The sequence below is a fragment of the Loxodonta africana genome, chromosome 19 (genome assembly GCF_030014295.1).
Source record: "Loxodonta africana isolate mLoxAfr1 chromosome 19, mLoxAfr1.hap2, whole genome shotgun sequence".
NCBI classification, from domain to species: Eukaryota; Metazoa; Chordata; class Mammalia; order Proboscidea; family Elephantidae; genus Loxodonta; species Loxodonta africana.
In genome coordinates, this window is record NC_087360.1 from 5128920 (window position 1) to 5154991 (window position 26072).

The 26072-nt window shown below is 46.8% G+C and overlaps 1 protein-coding gene across 4 annotated transcripts in view; it reads right to left on the reverse strand.

The window, feature by feature from the left end:
- The window catches only part of LOC111747736 (transmembrane protein 132B), a 446856-nt gene that overhangs the window by 88260 nt on the left and 332524 nt on the right, over positions 1-26072 (reverse strand). For all 4 annotated transcript variants that reach the window (XR_010318544.1, XM_064272049.1, XM_064272050.1 and 1 more), the window contains one exon: positions 4769-4955. Coding sequence is in view for 3 of the 4 variants with exons in the window: in XM_064272049.1 (XP_064128119.1) it covers positions 4769-4955 (187 nt within the window). In the remaining variant the exon portion in view is untranslated. The remainder of the gene's footprint in view (positions 1-4768; positions 4956-26072) is intronic.

Here is a 26072-nt window from a genome sequence, read left to right on the forward strand (position 1 = left end):
CGTGCCACCCACGGAAATAAATCTCTAAGCTCAGGGTTCAGTAATTGGACGTAAAACTGAAGAGAAGTGAAAGGGAAAGAAGGGGCATTGTGGAAATAAAAATGGAAACTTGTGCTTTCAAGGGGAAAAAAGAGAGAGAAAGAAGAAGAAGGGAAAATAAAGAAACGGCCATATTAGTTAGCACTTGCCGACCATGGAGAGGGAAGCAAAAAGGCTGGTAGAGATTATAAAGATGACGTGGACAGCACTATTATCCAGGGCTGCACACCTACCCTTTGAAACTGCTCTTTTGGAGACTCAATATTTGAAGTTTGTAACCATCAGTGCTGCTCTATTAGAAATAGAAATATTAGACCCAAATGACAGCCAAGGCCCGGTGATATCAACCCCAAATTTTCCATCAGTTCCACGTTCTTCTCCCTTTCCATTCACCAAAAAGTGATGAATACAGGACACAGTGTATGAAAAAGGTCTTGCCAAAATGGTTACCCCAGGAGACAAGAACAATGCCCCCCAAAAGCCCAGTAACAACAAAATAATAGCTCCCATTCACAGAACCTCTCTTTATATACCTGTTGTATATGTGAGTATATGTTGTACATGTAAGTCAGTTCTGACTCATAGCAACACCATGTATAACAGAAGGAAGTGTTCCTGGGTCTTGCACCATCCTCACTACAGTAGGTATGTTTGAACCCATTGTTGAAGCCACTGTGTCAGTTCATCTCACTGAGGGTCTTCCCCTTTTTCACTGACCCTTTACTTCATTAAGCATGGTTTCCTTCTCCAGGGATAATATGTCCTGATAACACGTCCAAAGTAAATGAGACGAAGTCTTGCCATCCTCGCTTCTAAGGAGCATTCTGGCTGTACATCTCCCAAGACAGATTTGTTGGTTCTTCGGACAGTCCATGGTATATTGAATATTCTTCGCCAACACCATAATTCAGGTGCATCAATTCTTCTTCGGTCTTCCTTGTTCGTTGTCCAGCTTTTGCATGCATATGAGGTGATCGAAAATACCATGGCTTAGGTCAGGTACACTTTAATAATTAAAGTGATATCCGTGCTTTTCAAAAATTTAAAGAGGTCTTTTGCAGCAGATTTGCCCAATGCAATAAAGAAACAAACAAACAAAACATTGCCTTCAAGTCAATTCCAAATCATAGGAACCCTATAGGACACAGGAAAACTGCCCCACAGGGCTTCCAAGGACCAGATGGTAGATTTGAGCTACCTACCCTTGGGTTAGCAGCCAAGCTCTTAACCACTGTGCCATGAGGGCTCTACCCAATGTAATACATTGTTTGATTTCTTGACTGCTACTTCCATGGGCATCGAATGGGGATCCCAGTAGAATGAAATCCTTGACAACTTTGATACTTTCTCCATTTATCATGACGTTGCTTGTTGGTCCAGTTGCGAGGATTTTTGTTTTCTTTATTTTGAAGTGTAATCCATATTAAAGGCTGTAGTCTTTGATGTAGTCTTTACTGATGAAGTAAGTGCTTCAAGTCTTCCTCACTTTCAGCAGCAAGGCTGTGTCATCTGCATATTGTAGGTTGTTAATGCGTCTTCCTCCAATCCTGATGCTGCATTCCTCTTCATATAGTCCAGCTTCTCAGATTATCTGCTCAGTATACAGACTGAATAAGTACAGTGAAAGAATAAAACCCTGACTCACACCTTTTCAATTTTAAACCGCAGAGTATCCCCTTGTTCTGTTCGAATGACTGCCTCTTGGTCTATGTACAGGTTCCTGATAAGCACAATAAAGTTTTCTGGAATTGCCATTCCTCGCAACATTATCCATAATTTGTTAAGATCTACACAGTCAAATGCTTTTGCATAGTCAAGAAAACACAGGTAAACACCCTTCTGGTATTCTCTGCTTTCAGCCAGGATCCATCTGACATCAGCAATGACATTCTTCATTCCGTGTCTTCTTCTGGATCTGGTTCAAATCTCTGCAGTTCCCTGTCAGTATACGGCCATAGCCATTTCTGAAGTATCTTCAGCAAAACTTTGCTTGCGTGTGGTACTAATGACTTACTTACTACAGGATGCTAAAACTGAAGCTCGGGCCAGGGATTTTTTTTTTTTAAGCTAAGTTGGTAGTTTATTTGCAACAGTTCTTCTAAGTATAAGGATTCTTGCATCAAGTGAACGAAGGCTCAAATGAGGGAGAAAAAAGGTACTTGTCAGTTTGAAAGTCACAGTTTATCTTTTCTATAATTGGATTCGGAGAAAAATGAGGAACCCACTGGTAGCAGGAAGAAGCAAGAGTCTTCTCGAGTCTGGCATTTGATGAGATAGATGTTCAGTTACTGTGCATTTCCATTGTTTTTCCAGGGCAGAACATATAGCAGAGACTTGCGAACACGCATGCCTGAAGCCAGGTTACTCTTATGTTCTATAACTATGTTGCTTGCAGGGCTGTTGTTGCCACAGTAGTTGGCTGTGCCCCAGACAAATAGGGTGCTGATCTGTTCCCATAAATCTTTATCCCAGTCTTTGTCACAAGAAGGGCACTGCCATGTGCTCTTAGCCAGAGTCTCTTGTCCAAGGTTCCTCATTTGGTCGACAACATGCTGCTCAATACAACTTTTGTCATCACGGCTTGAGATATGATGGCTGATTTCACCTGAGGAACCTGGTGGTGAGCACTGAAGGGACAAGGAGCCACCTTGTTTGTGACATCAGGATGATTCTGTCCTTGATACAATGATAAAGAAACCTGTCACAACTACTTATCTCAGCTGTGACAACATTCAAGCAGCCATAGACAGCTCATAACCCATGAACATGGTTGTGACCCAATAAAACTTTATTTACAAAAATAGGCACTAGGCTGGATGTGGCCCGTGGGGTTGCACTTTCCCAACCCCTGGTCTACACTCATATTCTGGTCCCCGGCTCTGGCAGATAAACATGCATCTCTTCTCTGCTCCCCTGGGGACTGGTGCCTGCCCATCAGGAGGGCTCGGTGCTCTCCTTCCCAATCCCACCCTCACAGGCTTCAGGAGGCTTCAGAGCCCACGCTGAACTGAGTGTCACAGGTTAGGCAGAGAACAAGGACGTGGAGTGGAGATCACCCAGCATCAAGCTGACCTGGGCTGATCTGGAAGAGCTCGTAGGGAAAGGAATGCAGGACAATGTCCTTCTGTCCTGGAAGTCACATCCGTCTGCAGGGTCCTTTCCCACTGGGTGTGGCTCCCCATAAAGTAAAATGCAGATTGCTGCTGAAAGGGACAACCTCCATAAATCCAACCTTCAAGAACTATATGACCTCAGTACAATTGCCATTGAGCTGATCCTGACTCATGGTGACCCCACACGTGTCAGATGAAAACTGTGCTCCACAGGGTTTTCAACGGCTGATTTTTCAGAAGCAGATCACCAGGACTTTCTTCCGAGGTGCCTCTGGGTAGACTCAAACCTCCGGCCTTTTGGTTAGTAGCTAAGCAAGTTGACTGTTTGCACCACCCAGGGCCTTTATGACCCTGGTAGCTTGGATTAAAGTATGAGGTTTGTTCATTCAGTCAACAAATATTAACTGTTCCAGGCATTGTTCTTGGTCCTAGTACAGAGATATGAACATAACCAGCGAGATCCCTGCCCTCACTGATGGCAGATCCTAGGGAGGAAGACAGGATGAGTTTCCAACAGTGATAAGATCTCTGAAGAACACAAAACAGGAGAATAAGGTAGATAGAGTGATGGACAAGGAGAGGGCAGAAGGCCCATTTCAATCAAAGAGATGAGAGAAGTCCATGGAACAGCCAAGCTAAATCCTGACAGAAGAGGAGGAGGCAGACGTGAGAGATGTAAAGAATTGCATTTCAGGCAAAGAGAATGGCCAACCACAAGGACCTGGGATGCAGAGTTTATTGTAGGGCGTTGGGTTCTCATTTGCAAGGGTCTGAACTCCGATGTCCAACCTGAGTGGTGGAGTATTTGGGTGTGGACCCCACACTTTGGTCTCAGACAGGAAGGTCAAACCAGAGCAGAACATATCTGTGCATTTCCTGGGTGTGACAAAGGGAATTAAGAATGTGACAGTTCCCACGGGTTTATGAGACCTGTGACCCAGCAGCACCTTCATTTTCAGGCTCTGGAACCTCGTCTATAACCCTTTCACAGGCATGGCCTCTGAGCCTGGTCATGAATGGAGGTTTAGCCAACCTCAGAAAAGATATCAGAGTACCTCCAGGCCAATGAGACAGAAAAACAAAGCCGTTTATGGACTCTTGGGACTCTATCCAGGTTCAGCTGCCAGCTCCCAACAAGGCTCTCTCCTTGCATCTGCGTTCAGAGTTTGCTACCTCCCAGCTACCTGGGAACCTCAAGGTGAAGCTGATTGACAAGGGATTCATCACTAGGTCACAGAGTCGCTGTTCCCACCAACTACCCCAAATATATCTCATGATACCACCTTCACTTGGTGTAGCCTTGCTCCTGATACGCATGTAGATTAAGGCAATAAAGAATAAGGGCTCCCCAGGAAACAGTTCAGCCATATCCACAAATGAAAAGGGGTTTACATAGCAGACCCTAAGTAGCTCCCAAGGAGCCATTATGGACAGCAGGCACATAAAATGCAAGTTAAGTACATTTTCCTTGTTTGAACGATGTGTGTCAGCTGTATGAGAAACAATAGATTATAAAATGCTCTGTATGGTTTTTTTGTTTTGTTTTTTCTTTGCATTTTAAGAGTGTGTAAAGACAACTTCTTGGCAAAACTCTCTGTGAAGTCCCAACTTCTTACCATTGCGAGCGGGACAATGCCCACAAAGGTGGTCTGGCTGATGAAGATTTCAGAGACAACCAGCTCACTTGTGGAGTCCTCCACCGGGTACTCCACCTGCCAGGTGATCTGCTGGGCCCCAGCCAGGCCACTGCTGTTGGCAACTCCGAAGTCCACTTGCAAGATCTCATAGAAGGAGCCATTGGCCCTGGAAAACAAACACACGTCAAAGCGCAATTTAAAACCCAAAGCTCGGCAGAATGTCAAGACTGATATCAATCGCCACTTTCCTCTTTGACAACCAGAGGAATTACTGCTGAGTTCAACAAGGCACATGGCAACGTTGATGAAGCCTCATTTACAGCTGCTCACCGTGGACCACACCTTGGAGTGGGCTGGCAGGCCGTCTCCAGGGCTCTGTGACAGCAGATTGCTCTCCATGGGATGAGGCAGAATCTCATCTCTGGGCCCACCATCCACAGCTCTCCCCTCCCAGCCCACAAGTACACACGCCACAGTCCAAGCCCCCCACCCTGGGAATGTCCCCAAACCATCCCATCTGCTTCACCGTGACTCCAGTCCTGAGGATTCTGGCTGTTTCTGCTTCTACTTAGCTGGGTGTGTGCACACCAGTGGTTCACACTGAGATTTAGAATTTGGGGGGAAGAGTGGTGACTTCATGGGCTTGATTGAGGATGGGAGGGGGCTTCAGGAGCTGCCATGAGAGACATAATGAGGTGGTAGAGTTGACTTTCATTTCAGCATGGAATCTAAGAAAAGCCCACCTGTGTGCATTCACAGAGTGACGAGGCCGAGTGTGCGTTTGGGGAAGGTGGGTGGGGCACAAATAAGTGAAAAAGGTATAACTGTCAATATTTTCATATATGGGGAGGCTCTCGCCATTGAGATGGATTTGTAAATTGTGGGTTGACTATTGCATTGACAGGGGAAGTTACTGGACAGAGAGTTTAAAAATCATCCAGTATTGATTTGCGAACGACTCCAGCTCTGTAAGCCTGTCTGCATAACCCCAAGACCAGCTGTCCCCAGATCCAAGGAATGTGTCAGCGGAGACAGACTCACAAGCTCCATGAGACCTGAGTCACATAACCCAGCCTGTGCTTTTGCTGACAATGGGCCTGTCTGGACCAAGATGGGGTGGGGAGCCTCTCTCTGCCTCCCTGGGACCTGAGTACTGTCTGCAGTCAGACCCCAACATGCAGCCTCTGAGGGAAATGTTCTGAAGCAGAACTCGCTGCCTGCTGCTGGTCCAACAGAATTCTTCTACCATGGACAGCTCCCGTTTACTGTCCTTAAGACTTCTCTATGAACAGGCGTAGAGCTCTGGTGGTGCAGTGGTTAAGAGCTCAGCTGCCAACCAAAAGATCAGCAGTTCAAATCCACCAGCTGCTCCTTGGAAGCCCTATGGGCAGTTCTCCATCCTACAGGGTCACTATGAGTTGAAATCAACTCAACAGCACCCAAGAATAAGGGGGAAACCCACAACTGGATCCTTTGCCTTATATATGCTAAGAGGTCCCAGAGGCAGCATTCAGCTCCAGCAATGGAATTGACAAAACCGAAGTGCATGGACCCGCCTGACATGAAACTCTACCCAGAGCAGAACTATGTTTGACTTCTTATAGAACTTGTCATTGATCATGTCCAACGTTCTTCCCACATAACAGGTTTGAAGAAACTCTCAGATACTGCACCGTCCCATAAGGCAGAGTCATGGATTGAGTTATGTCCCCCCAAAAATGTGTGTATCTATTGGGCTGGGCCATGATTCCTGGTATTGTGTGATTTTCCTACATGTTGTAAATCCTGCCTCTATGATGTTAATGAGGGAGGATGAGCAGCAGTTGTGTTAGTGAGGCAGGACTCAACCTACAAGACTGGATTGTGTCTTGAGGCAATCTCTTGAGATATAAAAGAGAGAAGCCAGCAGAAAGAAAGGGGGACCTTATACCACCAAGAAAGGAGTGCTGGGAGCAGAGTATGTCCGTTGGACCTGGGGTCCCTGTGCAGAGAAGCTCCTAGTCTAGGGGAAGACTGAAGAGAAGGCCGACAGAGAGAGAAAGGCTTCACCTGGAGCTGACACCCTGAATTTGGACTTTCAGCCTACTTCACTGTGAGGAAATAAACTTCTGTTTGTTAAAGCCATCCACTTGTGGCATTTCTGTTATAGCAGCAGTAGATAACTAAGATAGGTGGCCACTAGCCACATGTGGCCCTTTAAATTGAAATGTAAATTTACTAGAATTAAATAAAACTAAAAATTCCATTCCTCAGGTGCACTAGCCTCATTTCAAGTGCTCAGGAGCCGCATGTGGCTAGTGGCCACCATATCGGATGGCACAGACAGAGAACTGCTGACTTGCTTCATCCCTGGGGAAGTCATCCCAGCCCTTCCAGTCCCTGTGTCCTCACCTGAAAAAGGGGAGATAACAATGCCTGTGTGCCTGTCAGTAGACTAACGAGGCTGGACTGCGCCCACGGACGTGCCCAGTACTGCACGCGTATACAGTGACCGCTCCAGAATCACCAGGCGCACAACTGTAGAAGACTCCAGGGACTCCACGGGCAAACCACCAGTTGGTCCTGGCTGAGCCTCGGCAGGGTGTGGGCATGTGGGAGCTATGAACCCTCAGGTGTTTCTTTGTACAAGTTGTCACTCATGCAGCAGACAGTGTGTATTGACTATGGGTCCCTGGCCTCATGAGAGCACTGGAGGTGGGCACATATGGGACACCCCCACCCCACCAAAAACCAGCTGCTGTGGAGCCAATTCCGACTATGGCAACACCATGTGTGTCAAAGTAGAACTATGCTCTGGGTTTCAATAGCTATGACTTCTGAAAGGAGATTGCCAGGCCTTTCTTCCACGGCACCTCTGGGTGGACTTGAGCCACCAATCTTTCAGCCAGCAGCCGAGTGTTTAACTGTTTGCATCATCCAGGGACTCCCTCCTCTCACCAAGGAACTCCTGTTTACCGGGGCATCTTCAGTGAAAAGGCAAATAAACGAGACATTGAGGGCTGAGTTTTGAACTGCTGAAGGGACTTCAGGAACTTCGTTTTTGGCTTCAGTCACTCATTTCCCAGCCCCACACTGCAGTCTGCAGCCTCTTCCTGGTCAGGAGTGTCCACCTGTCCATTTGTAAGTCTCATCCCACCGAGATGCTCCAAGCTGCCAGCTCAGGTCTCCTCTTGGGGCTGCATTGTGCTTTGTTACCAGGACAAAGTTGCTTCTAACGCCTGCTGGGCCCCCAGTAGGACTTGCAGAGGCTCACACCGAGAAAGCGAAAGTCCAGTCAGAGAACAAATGAAGCGTGACACCGTTATCCGGTGGCCATTTCATGCTGCTAAGCCCACACTTGGGTCCGGGGGCCAGTCTTTGGTCAAAGTGGGTGGGGTCTGGTGAGAGGGTGTGCCCCCTCCCTGTGGCTCCCCTCTCCTCTCTGACTCCCCAGCCCATGAGCTCACCATCCGCAGGAACCCAACACCGTCCAGCTACTAATGGAAGAACCACCAAGTCAGCGTCACCTTCCTGCGTAAGCGTTTTTAGAAAGGCATTTCCCTCGAGCCAGAGGAAGGAGGTCTTGTACCTCCAGGCAGCTGGCAATCTGGCTAATAAGCCCGTTTCTGTTGAAATGGGCCCATAACTATTAATTTTGCCTGCCCCTGATCTATTCTTGATAAGCTTTTCAGATTTAGAAAAGTGCATCATGACTCTCTCAATTTAGTAATTACCAACTGCCTTTGAGGACTCGGGGTCGGTGTTTCAGCCAGAGGTATTCATGAGACATTTTCTCTGAGTTAGAGGTGTGTGAGTGTGAGTGTGTGAGTGTGTGTGAGTGTGTATGTGTGAGCATGTGTATGTGTGAGCGTGTGAGTCTGTGTGTGAGCATGTGTGAGTGTGTATATGAGTGTGGGTATGTATAAGTGTGTATGTGCAAGTGTGCATGAGTGTGTATAAGTGTGAATTGTGAGTAAGTGTGGGAGTGGGAAGCAGTGTGTGTGGATTCTGAGTGTATGTGTGGATGTGAATGTGTGTGTGTATGTATGTGTCTGTACATGAGTGTGTGTGGAGTGTGTTGTGTGTGAGTGTATGAGTATGTGTGAGTGTGAGTATGAGTGTGTGGGAGTAGGAGTGGGTAGGAGTGTGTGTGGATTGTGAGTATATATGTGATTATGAATGTGTAAGTGTGTTAGTGTCTAAGTGTGCATGGGGCATGTGTGTGAGTGTGTGTGGAGTGTGTGAGTGTGTGTGGAGTGTGTGAGCGTGTGTGTGATGTCTGTGTGAAGTGTGTGTATTGTGAATGGGTGTGTCTGTGTGAGTGTGCAGAGTGTGTGTGGCATGTGTGTGAGCGTGTGTGGAGTGTCTGTGTGTGTGGAGTGTGTGTGGCATGTGTGTGAGCGTGTGTGGAGTGTGTCTGTGTGTGTGGAGTCTGTATATGTGTATGTGTGAGTGTGTGTGTCTCTGTGTGGGTGTGTGGAGTGTGTGCGTGTGGAGAGTGTGTGGAGTGTGTATGTGTATATGTGTGAGTGTGTGTGGAGTGTGTGTGTGAGTTGTGGAGTGTGAGTGTGTAAGTGTGTGCGAGTGTGTATGTGTGAGTATGTGTGTGGAGCATGTATTGTGAGTGTGTGTGGAGTGTGTATCGTGAGTGTACATTTGAGTGTATGTGGTGTGGACTGTATGTGTGAGTGTGTGTGTGAGTGTGTATGTGAGTGTGTGGTGTGTGTGTAAGAGTGTGTGTGTGGAGTGTGTGTATGTGTGAGTGTGTGTGGAGTGTGTATGTGACTGTGTGTGTGTGTGTATGTGTGTGTGTGTGTATGTGTGCGTGTAGAGGGGGAGGGATGAGACATGAAGCAGCCACACCCTGCAGCTATTTCTCCCCTCAAGCTGGAGCACACAGCCTCCTTCCAAAATGACCTGCTTCCCAGACACCCGTTTCCCATGAAAACCTCACCTTTGAGAAAAGCTGAGCCTCCTTCCCTGGCCCGTGAGTGGGGCTGAGACAACCTCTGTGTGCCCTGTGTGGCTGCTGCTCAGACGAGGCAACAGGAAGGAGGAGCAATAAGGAGAGGCTGGGGACCCCGGCCCTTGCCCCAGGGAATAGACTCGGCCATTTCTCAGCATGTCACTCGCACTGACAATAATTTGTTGTTTTGTGGAGGGAATGGAGAGAGAGTCTAAAAGCTTCCCCAGTTCTCCAGCAAGTCGTGTCACTTACACAGATTATTTTTCACCCCACGAACTTCTAGATGGTCCCGAGCTACCAGGCTGAAACAGTGATGCTTCCCCCATATGGGTTTTCCTGGGAATAGGGCAAGGGGGGCTGCCCCTGGTCTCTGGGCCTCTGTTTTTTCTTAAGCGCCTTTTTTTCCGGACACTAACTTAAAAGATGACTGAAAAGCAAGGTAAATACGGAATGACGCCTATGCTGGACAAAGGTCCCCAGAGCAGGATTTGCTGACTAGTCACAGTAAACACAGTGTGAAACTGAACTTCTGACCCCCCGCCCCAGATGACTTACTCGAGAGGACAAAGACACGCCTGTATTGTTCCCTGCTCTGTAGTGGCTGGCATGGGGCCTGGCAAATTGTAGGAATTCAACCGGTATTTGTTTAACTCATTGACCATACTCAAAAGACCCAGCAGGGCACCCTGTGAAATTCTAAGGATGTCATTTGCATTCTGGGAGACAAGGGGCACCAGTCTTGAGTCTTGAGCCATGTTCTCATGCCTGCTGGAAAGTATACTGACACATCTGTCTCCACGACTAGAATGTCAGTTCTTCAAAGACCAAACCTGCAATGACATCGGTCACTCCCAGGACTTACCACAGTACCTTACTGCAGTACTTCACAGTATAGTACCTTTTCCAGTAACACTTACTGAGGACCTACTGTGCAACAGGGGAGCCCTGGCTGTTCGCTGGTAGAATTCTCACCTTCCATGTGGGAGACCCGGGCTCAATTCCCAGCCATGCACCTCAAGTGTGGCCACTACCCAACTGTCACTGGAGGCTTGCGTGTTGCCTTGATGCCGAACAGGTTTGAGAGGAGCTTCCTTACTAAGATAGACTAGGAAGAAAGGCTTGGTGATCTGCCTCCGAAAAATCAGCCAACGAACACCCTATGGAGCACAATGGTCAGATCCGCTGTGCACGGGGTCACCATGAGTCAGGAGCCAACTAGACGTCAGCTAACGACAACACACTATTTCCTAAACTTTTCCTTAATCGGAAAATATTTGATTTAAAAATAGAAAGCTACCATTCCCAACTCTTTCATGTCCAGTGAATTCTGCTCTTGTTTAAGTCTTGAAGACATATTTTGGGGGTATAAATACTCCAAGAAACTCTCCATCTGGCTCCTAAATGGGCTCATAATAAGTAAGCCAGCCCATCGCCTTACTTCCCCACCACGGGAAAATGATCCTCTATTTTCCTTCTTATCCTGTTGTAAGGTTTTTAGAAGTACTTCGCAGACTGGTAGGAGTGACCTTATTTTTGCTTAGCCAACACCTTCCGGGGCTGTGAACAATAAATCGTGGTAATGAGCAAACACTTGAGGAACCTCCGCTTTCCCAGCTGCCAAAACCACGACTATTTCTCACGCTAACAACTCGCCCTCACTTCCAGCTTCGTTGATTTTATCAGCATCACAGTGACAAGCCCGGAGACAGCGAAGACAATCGCCACAATTATTTTTCTTCCCCTCTGCCTCTATCTTTCTGACAACATCCCAAAACTCTTCCAGGAAATGACAGCTCAGAAATCATCTTACACTGACTCCCAAAATACAACTTGTAGTGGCCCCTCTCTCTGTTTCTTCCTATTCCCAACCTTGACGAAAACTTCTGTGGTAAAACAAGACGTATGGAACGTATGAAACCCATTTCTATTTAGGTGTCCTTAAGGAAGAGAGGCAAACCCATGCTGACAAAAGAAACACCATGTCAGGCTCTGGGCACAGACACGGTGGATGGGGCATCAGATCTTGTTAACTCTCTCCAAGGTCCCTGGGGTGGACATTCGTGGCTTGGCCAGAGAGTGCAGCTGGGAACTTGCATGTTGGTATGTCACGTGCTGATTTTTGAATAAAACATTCTCAGGATTCAAAAAGTATAAAGGAAGGAGGCCATAGAAAATCTTCCTTCCGTTGCTATCTCTTGGACTCCCAATTCCTCTTCCCGCCAACCAACCAAAGTTATTGTAGGTTTTCTTACTATGTCTCTAAATATATTCTGGAGAACCTGGGTGGTGCAAATAGTTAACATCCTTGGCTGCTAACTGAAAGGTTGGAGGTTCAAGTCCACCCAGGGGCACCTCGAAAGAAAGGCATGGTAATCTATTTCAAAAAAATCAGCCATTGAAAACCCTATGGGGCACAGCTCTACTCTGATGCACACGGGGTCACCACGCGTTGGGGTCGACTCCACAGCAACTGGGATGGGGCGGGAAAGATATTCCATGCATCCACATGTACAAACACGCGTGATCTTTTCCTCGTTTATATGCAAATGGTACATACTATACATTCTGCTCTACAACTAGAACATGCGGTCTCTGGTCATTCGTCTCACTGACAGTGCAGTGTTCTGGCCTAGAAACGACCACAGAACCAATCACGCAGCCCCATCTGACCACAGATCCAGCAAGGACAATCCTCTTGCATGAAAGGTAAGTGAACAATGCTCATGGCTACAACGTGAGGAAACCCTGACTCAGGCAAGTCACGCAGGTACCAAGTGGAGCAGCCAGGATCCTCACCTGCCTGATTCCAGTGTCCATGCTGAGTGGAGACTACATATAACCCTCCTTCATTTATTCATGCATGCACGCTGAATAAGAGCTTACTTCCTGGTGGCTCAGTGGTTACGAGGTTGGCTGTTAACCAAAAGGTCGGCAGTTTGAGTCCACCAGTCACTACTTGGAAACCGTGGGGCAGTTCTACTCTGTCCTATAGGGTCACTATGAGTCAGAATCGACTCAACGGCAATGGGCTTTTTTTTTTTTTTACTATGTCCCAGCTCTGTGCGACAACCAGACCAATAAGCAGCATCATGATACATGGAGAAAAGATTGAAGTTATCAAGGATTTCATTTTACTTGGATCCACAATCAATACCCACAGAAGCAGCAGTCAAGAAATAAAAAAATGCATTGCATTGGTCAAATCTACTGCAAAAGACCTCTTGAAAGTGTTAAAAAGCAAAGATGTCACTTTAAAGACCAAGGTGTGCCTGACCCAAGCCATGGTGTTTTCAACCGCCTCATATGCATGCGAAAGCTAGACAATGAATACGGAAGACCGAAGAAGAATTGATGCCTTTGAATTGTGGTGTTGGCAAAGAACGCTGAATATACCATGGACTGCCAAAAGGATGAACAAATCTGTCTTGGAAGAACGACAGCCAGAATGCTCCTTGGGATTGAGGATGGTGAGACTACGTCTTACCTACTTTGGACATGTTGTCAGGAGGGATCAGTCCCTGAAGAAGGTACATCATGCTTGGTAAAGTAGAGGGTCGGTGATGGATTGACACAGTGGCTGCCACAATGGGCTTAAGTGTAACAATGATTGTGAGAATGGCGCAGGACTGGGCAGTGCTTCGTTCTAGTTGCTATGAGTCGGATGGCACCTAACGACAACAAACAACAACCCCGTGCCAGGCCCAGGTCCATATTCCTTGGGGAAAGGGAAGAGCAAAGGCACACCCAGAGAGCTCTCTAGTTACTTTTCCAAGAGTCAGCTTCTGAGAGAAACCTTCCTCCTGCCGTGCGCTGCAAGATTACTCTGCACCTGTGCTGGGAAGAGCCTTATGAAGTGGGGAAGTTTCTCAAGCCCAACAGGCTAGTTGGCTCCTCCAACTGAGACCAGATGCTGATGGTCTCAGTCCATGGTATATTCAGTGTTCTTTGCCAACACCAGAGCTCCTGGTCACACCCTGTGCATGCTGCTCAGCTGAGTTCTCCCTGGTGTCCATGGAGGGCACCTGTAAGTTCTGCGCCCAGGGGGCCAGCTGCAGCTGCACTCACAGGCAATTTATTCCCAGAGCTGTTATTTTCCCTGCCGAGATATCAGCAGCGACGGAATGCCCAAAGGATTGCTTTCCATCAGGGGGACTGTAATAGTTAGATGGCCAGGGCTTTGCTCGCAGCTGTCCTAGCAAACAGGAGGCTCAAGACGGGCTGTCTGCAGAATACTAGTCAGAGGAACACACAGATTCGTCTACAGCAAAGTGTGAGAAGGTCACAGACGTCCAGGGGAATCCACCGCTCTCAGACAAAGGGAGGAAGTTAGAAGGTGTAAGGACCATGAAGCTGATTCCTGCAGCCTGGACTTTTCTCCTGGATTCCAGACTCTTCTCCCCAACTCCCTATTCAACATCTCCACTGAGGTGTCTAATAGGCATCTCAAAGTCAACAGTGAACTTCCACACGTCCCAACACCACCCAGCCACGTGCTCTTCCTGAAGTCTCCCCCTTCTCCATCCATCCTTCCAGCCACTCAGGTAAAGCCTCAGTCATCCCTGACCCTCCTCTCTCCTGAACAGTTCACATCCACTCTGTGCAGAAGGCATGTCAGTTGTACCTGGGAAGTTTATTTTGAAAACACCATCACTTCTCAGATTGTCTGCTGTTTGCACCCTGGCCCAAGTCACCATCACCCTTTGCCTGGATTATGGCAACAGCCTATATGATCTCTCTGCTCTACCCTTGTCACTACCCTGAGACCATATTTTCTCTACACAGTAGCCAGACTGCTCCCTCCTGTGAAAACCTAAGTCAGAGATTTTCATTCCCTGCTCAGAACCTTTGCTGAATACTCATCTCATTCACCAGGATGCCAAAGTCCTACAACGATCTATGAGGCCCACCCAGCCTGGCTTCCTTTGTCCCCTGGCCCGTGACCTCCCTGATCACATTTGCTACCACTCTTCCCTGCTCATTCTACTTGAGCCATGAGGTCCCCTAGCAGTTCCCCCAGCACCAGGCACGCTCTGCCTCAGGGTCTTTTCCCGTGCTCACCTGGACACACACCTGGACCCCTCCTTCCCTATGATATCTGTACCACTCACTTCTGCACCTTCAGGACTTTGCTCAAATGCTGCCTGCTAAGTGAGATCTTCTTTAATGACCCTGCCAAAGACTCATCTCCTTCGTTGGTGATCCCCATCACCTTCCCTGCTCTTTCTCCGTAGAACTTAGCACCATCTCACATATGATATGTATTCACCTTTTTTATGTTTCTGTCCACTACATTGTAAGCTCAATGAGGACAGGGATTTTGTCTGTTGTGTTCACTGGAATACCTCCATAAGAGTACCTAGGAGGTACATAGTGGGCACTCAATAAATACATGAGTAAATGAATAAACGAGTGAGCGAGTGAATGAGTGCGTGAAGCAGCTGTGAACATCAGAGTAAAGACACTTCATTACAGCCTACACCTCTTCCCCTTCTTCTGAGCTTAACATTTCGATCCTGGCTAGGCCTATCCATGCACAACTCATTCCTCACTCTCTTCTGATTTAGATGTTCGTGTTTGGGGTATCTGTATCACCTTCTGTAACATCTGGGGAAATATTTATTTGGAGATCTTCCTGCAAAAGAGTTTCCCTATGCCCAGGAAATGGTTGGAACAGCAAAGCTATGATATGCTGGCAACTCAAAAAGCCAAACGTAGGATTTGTTCCTAATTTAATCAGCATTCGACACTCCTGGGGCAATAGTCTTCTCTTTACTTAGCACGTTAAAGTACTCAATAGTGCTGTTTCTGTTGTTAGTTGCCAAGTTGGCTCCAACTCATGGCGACCTTTGTGTAACGGAATGAAACGTTGCTCAGTCCTGAGCCATCTCCATGATTGTTGGCATGTTTGAGCCCATTGTTCAGGCTATTGTGTCAATCCATCTCATCGAGGGGTTCCCTCTTTTTCGCTGACCCTCCACTTCACCAAACATGCCCTTTTCTAGCGATTGATGCTACAGGAGAGGTGTAAGGCCCAGGTCCTGGCTTGGAAAGATGTAACTTTAGTTTATGAGGTTCAGGTTGGCATGAGACCTGGGAAGTCTACTGCAACGCCAGGTCCATCATGTCAAAGGCAGAGACAGCTCCCAGTTTATCTCTGAATCCCTAGTAGTGTATTGAGCTGATTAGTGTTTGAAAAAAGTTTTTTCTATTCCAAAAGCTGCAGTAGTTCACATAAGGGAGTTAACATGACAAGAATCATAAGTCCCATTGAGATATAGTTACATGCAATAAAATTCACCTATTTTAAAACACAATGTGATGAGTGTTGACATGCACACAGTCAAGCAACCACCACCAAAATCAAGAAATAGAACATTTCCATCACCCTGAAGAGTCCCTCATGCCCCTTTTTCCTTTTGCAATCCCCTTGCCACAACCCCACGTTCTGGCAACCACTGATCTGCTTTCTCTCACTCCACCTTTGCCGTTTCAAGAATTTCATATAAATGGGATCACATAGCATGTCCTTGTCTCTATCTGGCATCTTTCACTTATCATACAGCTTTGGGGACTCGTCCACATTTTCCATCTTTCAGTTGTTGTTTGTTGCTGCTGAGTTGGCTTCAGCACGCGGTGACCTTGTGTGTGACAGAACGGAACATTGCCCAGTTCTGCACCATCTTCATGACTTTCGGTATGCTTGAGTCCATCGTTGCAGATACTGTGTCAGTTCATCTCATGGAGGCTTTACCTCATTTTTGCTGATCCTCTACTTTACCAGACATGATGTCCTTTTCTAGCAATTGGTCTTTCCCCATGACATGTCCAGAGTAAGCAAGCTGAAGTCTCTTCATCCTCACTTGAGAGCATTCTGGTTTCACTTCTTCTAAGACTGATTTATTCATTCTCCTGGCAGTCCACATTATATTCAATATTCCGTAGGTAGCAGATGGCTTTTTATGACTGGGTAGCATTCCATCGTATGGATACACCACAACTGATCCACTTACCAGTTTATGGACATTTGGGTTGTTTATTGCTTTTGACTATGCTTAAAAGGACTGCTCTGAACATTTGTACTTCATGTGGGTATGTTTTCATTTCCTTTAGCCAAATACCTAGGAGTGGGTTTACTAGATTATATTGCAAGTATATGTCTTGTAATAAATTGCAAACTTTTACAGCCATTATTTCTTCAAATACTTTTTCTGTCCCCTTTTCTGTCTCCTCTCCTTGGACTCCAGTTCCACATAGGTTAGATGACTTGCTATTGCCACACAGGACCCTGAGGCTCTATTTATAGTTTTGTTTTTTTTTTTCCTGTCCTTCAGATTGGATAATTTCCATTGATCTATCTCCAAATTCACTAACTGTTCTTTCTGTCTTCCATCTGCAAGTAAGCCCATGTAGTGAAATTTTCTATTTCAGATATTATGTTTCAGTTCTACAATTTCAACTTTATTCCCATTGGACAAATCTGCCACAAAAGATCTTTTTAAAGTGTTAAAAACAACAAAAGTGTCACCTTGAAGACTAAGGTGCCCCCGACCCAAGCCATGGTGTTTTCAAATTGCCTCATATGCATGAGAAACCTGGATGATGAGTAAAAAAGACAGAAGAAGAATCGATGCCTTTGAATTGTGATGTTGGCAAAGAATATCGAATATACCACAGACTGCCAAAAGAACGAAAAAATCTGTCTTGGAAGAAGTACAACCAGAATACTCTTTAGAAGCAAAGAAGGCAGATTACATCTCACATACTTTGGACATGTTATCGGGAGGGATGACACCTGGTAAAGCAGAGGTCAGCGATGGACGGGCACTGGCTGCAACGGGCTCAGGCATAACAACGATTGTGAGGATGGCGCAGGACTGGGCAGTGCTTTGTTCTGCTGTACATAGGGCTGCTATGAGTCAAAACTGACTCGGCCGCACCTAACAACAGTAACAACATTACTCTCCCGATATTTCCTATCTTTTCTTTTATTGTGAGCATATTTTCCTTAATGTCTAGAAGCATAATTAAAATTGCTGCTTTATAATCCTACCATGCTAATGCCATCATCTGGGTCATCTTTGAGTCAGTCTCCAGTGATTATTTTTTCTCATCAGTATGAGTCTCATTTGCTTATTTCTTCTTATGTCAAGTGATTCTGGATCATATCCTGGACACTGTGAATGATACATTGTAGAAATTCTAGATTCTGTTATGTATCTTGAAGAATGTTGTTTTGCTTTGTTTTTTGATTAAGCAAGCAGTTAATTTGGGTTTCTTGGGGTCTACACAATGTATGTGTGCTTGACGGGTCACTCAGAGATATAGGAAGAGTTTATATAAAGAAATTTAGAGGTTCTCCTCTGGATCTTTCTTTTCCAGGATTCTCTCCTCACTTTCCAGTGGTTGTGGTTGCCCCAAACTCTGCCCTCTGGTTCTTCAAGCCATTAAGACTGGATTTTCTGAGTTTCAGCTTCCCTGCATGGTGAATGCTATATTCTTCCATCAGCCTGTAAGTCATTAAAATGGGAAACTCACATAGTGTTATCCTCTGTTTCCAAGTGTCTGCTTCTTACGGTCACTCTCTACATCCTTTGTGTAATTTTTTTTTGTATTTTCTCCAGAGTTTACAGTTGTTTTCCCTGAGAGTGTGAGCACGATATGAGCTCCTTAGCCATTACCAGAAGCGGAAGCATCAATGCTCATGTTTTGAAGGCGGGTACTGTTCATGGGCTGGATCATAAGTAAGGACAAGGAAGGCAGCTTTTCTAAGGAGTATCACAAATAATGGTGATAACTAGCTTTTTCTAAGGGGGTAGAGCATCCACCTCTGTTTTGATCACTCCCAAAGCTCACGACATCTCAGAATCACCACTCATTATCTGAAGCCACAAGAGCCGAGAAAAAGATAAGTAAGAATGAGAGACAGACAGAGAGACCAGATAGACACTCTGAAGTATTCAGAGACAAGCCCATACTGAATCTGTAACCTCATTAACCTTGCAATTTAGCAGAGTTAAGAAAAGTCCACAAATAGATTGACACGCTAATGGCATTTGGGTCAAAAATCAAATTAGAATTCTTGTAACCTTCAATTTACCTGGCAGCTCTTCAATAAATGTCAGCTGGGCAGAAATTCAATGAAAGGGGTTTGCAGGCTCTTGTAATCCCGAGGCACGTAAATCTCCCTAAGTGAGGAGCTCCCCTTCAGGAAACAGGAATTCTCCCGTCTGCAATTAATTAAAACGGGACGATTCCATCACATCTCCTGCTTGGCCCATTGTATTAATTACAACAGCCTGAAAATCTTTCTTATAGGCCAATTCCTCTAAAGTAATTAGGTCTTAAGTCAACCACAGTTAGAAAGGATTGCACACACTTGACTTCTCTAACTTCTTCCTTGCAGATTGTGTCTATTTCTATTCAAGCCCTCCTGAGAGTCTTTACGTGGAATTGCCCCAAACTTAGCCAACCAACCACCACCAACCAGTCGCTCTTGAACTGATTCGTGACTCCGACTCACGGCATCTCCACGTGTGTCAGAATAGAACTCGCTCCGTAGAGTTTCCAATGGCTGATTTTTTAGAAGTAGGCTGCCAGGCCTTTCTCCCCAGGTGCCTCTGGGTGGACTCGAACCTCCAATCTTTCAGTTAGCACCCAGGTTTGTTAGCCATTCGCACCACCCAGAGATTCCTCCCTTACTTATACCTGCCATATATTGATTCAAACAACAACAAAAAAAAACCCGTTGCCATAGAGTCGAATCCAACTCATAGTAACCCTACAGGACAGAGTAGAACTGCCCTATAGGGTTTCCAAAGAGCACCCAGTGGATCTGAACTGCCAACCTTTTGGTTAGCAGCTGTAGCTCTTAACCACTATGCCCCCAGGGTTTCCATATATTGATTGGGAGAGACGAACAATTTGGTCTGGAGGAGCAAGTACAAACCAGGCTCATGCATGAAATAATGAGAAACAGTGGTAAAAGGCTGCAAGTTTTTCTTTCGTCTCACAAGGCTGTTCATACACCCAGTGACTTGAAGCAAAGATGGCCCAGGACAGGGAAAGGCTCTGCGTACGTTACTTGAGTGACGGTTTCTCCAGGCTCCAGGGAAGGGGACACTGAGTTCACACAGGATTCAGGCACCAGCAATGAACTTGGCCAGTGCTCACCTCACCTCAGGTTCACAAACGGGCCCACTGGTGCATGTTCTCCTGGAATGAAAATGGCTCCAGGTAATGATGAGATCTGAACGCCAGGTCAGGCTCTGGGAGGATGAAGACCACTAATTGGCCTCAAACAATAGAATGAGAGGTGGCACCTGCTCTGATGGCTGAGCCGGCTGCACTAATGAGGGGCTGTGTGGCCGTGAGGTGGCCTTTCCACCAGCTGATCTTTGACATCATGTGTATGTCCCCTGCACCACTGGAGAGGGTCAAGAGCGTGCTGGGAACACACGGCCCAGATTGAGAGCGATTTCGGTCTCGGGCCTGACATCCAAGCAAAGAGCAAATTCCTACTTCAGCTCAGAAACCTCAGGGTCAACGCCTGCAAAGCCAGTTTCTTTGAAAATGCCGTTCAGTCTTCGGGCGGTAAGGTGTGCCCTGTCTCTGACCCAGGCCGGCAGGCTCGCTCGCCCTAACGAGAGACGCTGGGAGGCAGGGAGCTCAGAATTGGAACATGGGGTCCGAGGGGCAGAATATTTGAAGTTAAGACTGTCCCAAAACTTTGAGGTCAGCACACCTAGGGAGACATAAAAAGAGGCTGGAGACAGACAGTTGTCTATACCCAGGCTCCAATTCTGCCAGTGTTCCAACAAATGTACACTCTCTGGCTGGGTCTACAAGTTCTGGATTATAACTCACTTGTTCAAATATTCCATAAAATATGTTTAAGCAGCTACTTACATGCATGAGTGCATGTGTGTGCATAAATGCATACGTGTACACACGAAGTGCTGTGTGCGTGTGTGCGCACATGGGAGCTTCAGTACTTGTGTGTGCATGTGTACGTGAACATAAGTGCATGTGTGTCTAGGAAAACTTACTACCACCAGGAATCCAAGGGTGGTGCAAACCATTAAGCACTCAGCTACTAACTGAGAGGTTGGTGGTTCGGATCCACCCAGAGGCACCTAGGAGATAGGCCTGGTGGTCTGCTTCCAAAGGGTTGCAGCCACTGAAAACCCTCTGGAGCACAGTTCTTCTCTGAAACACACGGGGTCTCCATGAGTCAGAATTGACTCAACGGCAACTAGTTTACTATGTGCTAAACGCTCTTCTTAGCACTGGGATACAGCTGTGAGCAAGAGAGAGGAGGGTCTAGCTCTCCTGGAGTTTATATCCTAGTGGAAGGAATCAAGTAACAAGCAAATGAAAAATGAATACAGCAATTATTAAACCAAGAGCATAGTTGTCACTGGTTGTTGTTGTGTGCTGTCAAGTTAGTTCCAAGTCATAACAACCCTATAAGGCATAGTAGAAGTACCCCATAGAGTTTCCTAGGCTGTATCTGTATGGAAGCAGATCGCCAGGTCTCTCTCCTGCAGAGCTGCTGGGTGGGTTTGAACAGCTGACCTTTCGGTTAGCAGCCAAGCACTTAACAACTGCACCCCAGCGCTCCTTCAATACTTCTAGCACAGGAGGGGATTGCACTGTGACCTAGGTAAGGGTGGATGGAGCCAGGTGATTAGTTCCTACCAACACATTCTAAACAGAAGTTTTGTGTCTCGCTTCTGGGCAAGAGTATTTAAGTCCTAGTGTGAGGCACCTTTCCCCATGCCACAGCTACCAGCAACATCTAAGACGGGCTACCCCACTGGTCACCTGAGAGACGATGGTGATCGGAGTCTCCCAGCTGCGCCTCGACGGGCTCATACTGTGAGAAGTAATCCTTCGCTGTTTTAAATCACAGTGATTCAGGGTCGTTTGTTACCGCAGCATGAACAGGCTGATACAGAGCCAGGCAGAGATGAGGATAAAACAAGGTGAAGCAATGGGGAGAGGAAGTTATAGGTAAAGCAGTACAAGGAGGACTCTGAGGAAGTGACGCTGGAGAGCTCAGTGATGGGGGACAAGGATCAGTGTTGCAGACAAGGGGAACAGCAAGGAAAAGGCCTTGAGGTGGTTGGATTTTTGTTTCTTTGTTTGTTTTCTTTTAATATACACTAACAGCCAATCAGATGGGGTTGGGTCTCTGAAGCCAGAGGGTCACGTGTGCGGCCTGCCCCTGGCTGGGATGGTGTGAATTTTTATACAAAGGGCCTGTCTCTCTCCTCACTGGCTCTCTGCACTGGAAAAGCAGCCTGCGGAAGTGGCTGCAGGTGGGTTATGGCAAGGCCGCCTGTCCACCTTTTGCCCCTGCTCATCAGTCCTCAGTGAGCCTGTGCAGCTATTTGCATGTGCATGTGAGAGCGTGTGCATGAGTGTGGGTACTGTGTGTGCCTGCGTGCATGTGTGTACATGTGTGTGAATGCTTAGGTGTAGATGAGTGCATTGTGTGTGCACACATGCATGTGTGCATGTAACAGGTCCTGTAAGCATGTTTGTGCACATGGGTGCGTGAGTGCTTGTGTGTGTTCATGTGTGCATGAACATAAGTGCACGTGTGTGTAGGGAAACGTACTACCACCTAGAAGGGCTAGAGAGTATTTTGTGCGTTGCAAGGTGGAGAAAGATAAACACGGCAGTGTCTCCTGTGGAACCTGCCAGTTGAAACAGGCTCTTGGTTTCTTCTGTGGGCCTTTGAATATGACAACTTGACCTCTTTGCAGAGGGGACTCCGAGAGAGTAAAGGCAAGCAGAGAACAGAGCCAAGTGATGGGGACAGGGACGAGGGGAAGGATCACATCAGATGACATCCCTGATCCTGCCAACTAGCCAGATCCAGCACTGAACGGCCTGGTCCATGAGCCAAAGCGTTCGCACTGATGTGCTGGGAGCTGATTTAAGCTTCTACAGCTTGCAACTGAAAAGCGGATATACTGATATGACACCAATAAGGTCTATCAGGAGGCAGAGGCATGGTATTTTACAATGCACCAGTGGCATTATTTTACTTGTCTCGTAATTTCAGCTGTGCTGACTTACCCTGGCATTTAACCATGTTTCAGTCGATATATGGGGAGAACCAAACAGAACCATCGATCAGAATCAAGTGCCAGGGAACCTCCTTTCTTGAAACCTCTCTCCCATGGGCAGCCAGGTCTTCCAGAAAATTGATCCAATGCCAAAACAAAACCTCCCTGAAATGGCCAAATTACACACACTTATCATTACACACCTCCCAACCCCATTGTCCAAGCTCGTGTTTTAAATCCAGGAAGGCTATTTTCGCTTTTTTTTTTTTCTTTTTCAAAAACTGGAGCTAAGTGGCTGACATCCACCATAGTTCAACCACGTGAAGAAACACAGAGTTAAAAAGAATGTGACTTCAGGAGGACACGGGCACTGGGTTGTGTTACAACTTAAGTGAATTAAGCTCCCTTAGCCGCCGCTCAACCGTCCTGCACACTGAGTGTTCACAGGAGTTCCTGGAAGCCATGGCAGTAAGGAATTAAAATTTTTAAAAGGCCTTTAAAGTAAAAGACCATAAACTGCCACCAAAAGAACACTCGATGTCCTTCCAGGCCCAGCATCATTCCGAGTGTCCTAGCCCTGTACACATGTGATATCCTAGTGGCTGGTCTATCCGTTCACCCAGTGGCCTCGTGCCGAGAAGAGATGGCCAAGCACAGGCGTTTCTGCTCACCACTGGCAGAATGAAGTCTAAGGATGAACCAGCATGGCCCAGCAGGGAAGTGGATTACATTCACAGTGGTTTAGTAGGAAAAAGCTTAATGAAGGCACATTTACAGAGGCTCGAGACGGGATAAGAGAACTAAGAAGGGACGTTGAGAAATGCAGACACTAGCAACAGCAGAAAGCTGTTACACCCCTGGGTCTGAAGGACCAAGATCAGGGGATAGTGTCCCAGCAAAGCCGCAGGCCACACCTGCCTCCCCCTTCACCTCGGTGTCCAGGACAAGTCCACCCTTGTGCTGCCAGACATCAGATGTAGCTGAGTAGCTGTCCAAAGGGCATGAAGCAGTGTTTGGAGCCTGCTAACAAAATCTAACCCGATGCCGCTGGACAGTTGTCAGGAGACAGAGGAAGATGAGCTGTCATCGTTAACCGACAGGATCCTGGATTGCCCAAATGCGTCATAAAGACCCACGTTGCTCTCCAGGCCGGAGACGATGGGGAGGAGGAAGGCAAAGTCCACCGAACCCAGAGACCTGCAACCACGGGCCACCTTCACTTCAGAGGATTATCAGTGCCCCTTGATTAAAATGTTTCCTCTTCCTGTAGTTGTTGTTGGGTGCCTTCAAGTCCTATTCTGATTCATAGTGACCCCATGAGACAGAGTAGAACTGACCCCCAGAGCTTCCTAGGCTGTAATCTTTACAGGAGCAGATTGTCAGGTCTTTTATCCCATGGAGCTGCTGGTGGGTTCAAAATGCCAACCTTTCACTTAGCAGCCAAGAGCTTAACCATTGCGCCACCAGGTAACATCTCGAAAATCCAGCTTACTACTTTGGCTTAATGACCGTTCAGACTGCTGGCTTTGCAGGTTCCCTGTCATCCCTGATTCCCAGAGAAAGATATTGGCCTTTCAATTGCTGCTCATTAAAGGTGGTCTACTTTAAGTCTTGTGTTTATAACACCTATGGAGTCCATGCAAACAGTTAATGCTCTCAGCTTATAAAGGAACGGCTAGAGGTTGAAGTACACCCAGAGGTGCCTCAGAGGAAGGGCCTGGCAATTAACATCTGGAAAATCGATCACTGAAAACCTTATGGAGAACAGTTCTACTCTGACACACACAGGGTCACCATGAGTCAGAAATGACTTGACAGCAACTGGTTGGTTGGTTTATCATGCAAAGTGGCCTCAGATCAAACCAAAGAAGAAAACCCGCAGTTGTTGACTCACAGAGAAGACTGTCTGCATCTCCGTCCAGCACCAGGCTGCGTGGTTGTATTCAACAAGCAAATGCCAATTGATCCACCAATCCAATGGGCTGCACGGCACCTGACTAATGGGACTGAGATCCATGGCTTCACACGGGCCAGTGGCCAACCACAGCCACATATCTCTCCCCACCAGGATTCTCAGGCATAAAAGCAACCATACCAGGGAGGAGGAAGGGTAGTAGGTTTAGATGCAGGCCAGTGGCACACAGACAGCGCCGTCCACATCTGTGGTGGACACTACAATGACGAGGCCGAGCCAGACCATCCTTGGTAAGGCATGGCCTTGAGGGGAGTTTGGCTGATGCAGGCCCTGCGAGCTCAGGGTCTGTGATGGTTCAGACAGCCTGCCTGGGTTCATCTTTACCTTGGAAGGGCCTTCTATTAGCCATTTTTTCCTGCATTAAAAATTATACCTAATTTTAGCAGATTAAAACAATTAACATTTATTATCCCACTGTTTCTGTGGGTCAGAAATGTGGAGAAGCCTTAGCTGAGTGGTTCTGAAGCAGGGTCCCTCATAAGGTTACAGTCGAGGTGTCAGTTGGGGATGACATCCAAAGGCTTGACTGGGGCTAGAGGATCCAAGATGGCTTCCTCACATGGCTGTCGGCAGGAGGCCTCAGTTCCTCACCACATGGGTCTCTCCACAGTGCTGCTTGAGTGTTCTCACAACATGGCAGCCAGCTTCCTCCACAAGATTCAAAAGAGAGCAAGAAGGAAGCCACAAGGCCTTTTACAACCTTGTCTCTGAGTTCTCACAACATCGCTTTTACCGTATTGTATTCATCAGAAGCGAGTGGCTAAATCCAGCCCACACTCAAGGGGAGAGGAATTAATAAGCTCCTCTTCTTGAAGGGAGAAATATCAAAATAATTTGTGTCTGTTTTAAAACGACCACAGGCCTACTGAGCAAACATCAGTAAGGAACTTTAGAATTGGACACTCTTGGGTTTGAATGCCCATTCCTTCATTCAGTTGCTGCTTGACTTTGCGTTTAACCTCCTCGCACCTCAGTTTCATCATCTGTAAATTAGGATAACAATACCCACATCACCTAGGTATCGTGAGGATTTAATGAGATAACGTATGGCACACAGTAAGAATTCAATTCACGGTTAGTATTTTAATTACTAGTAAGAGTATAGGGAAAACATTTAGCATTCTTTGCACAGTTAATCTTTAGTGTAACCCACCCAACGTAACAGAAACACCATACCCGTTGCCATCGAGTCAATTCCAACTCATGGCTACCTCACATGGGTCAGACTAGAACTGTGCTCCGTAGGATTTTTCAGTGGTTGATTTTTCAGAAGTAGATCACCAGGCC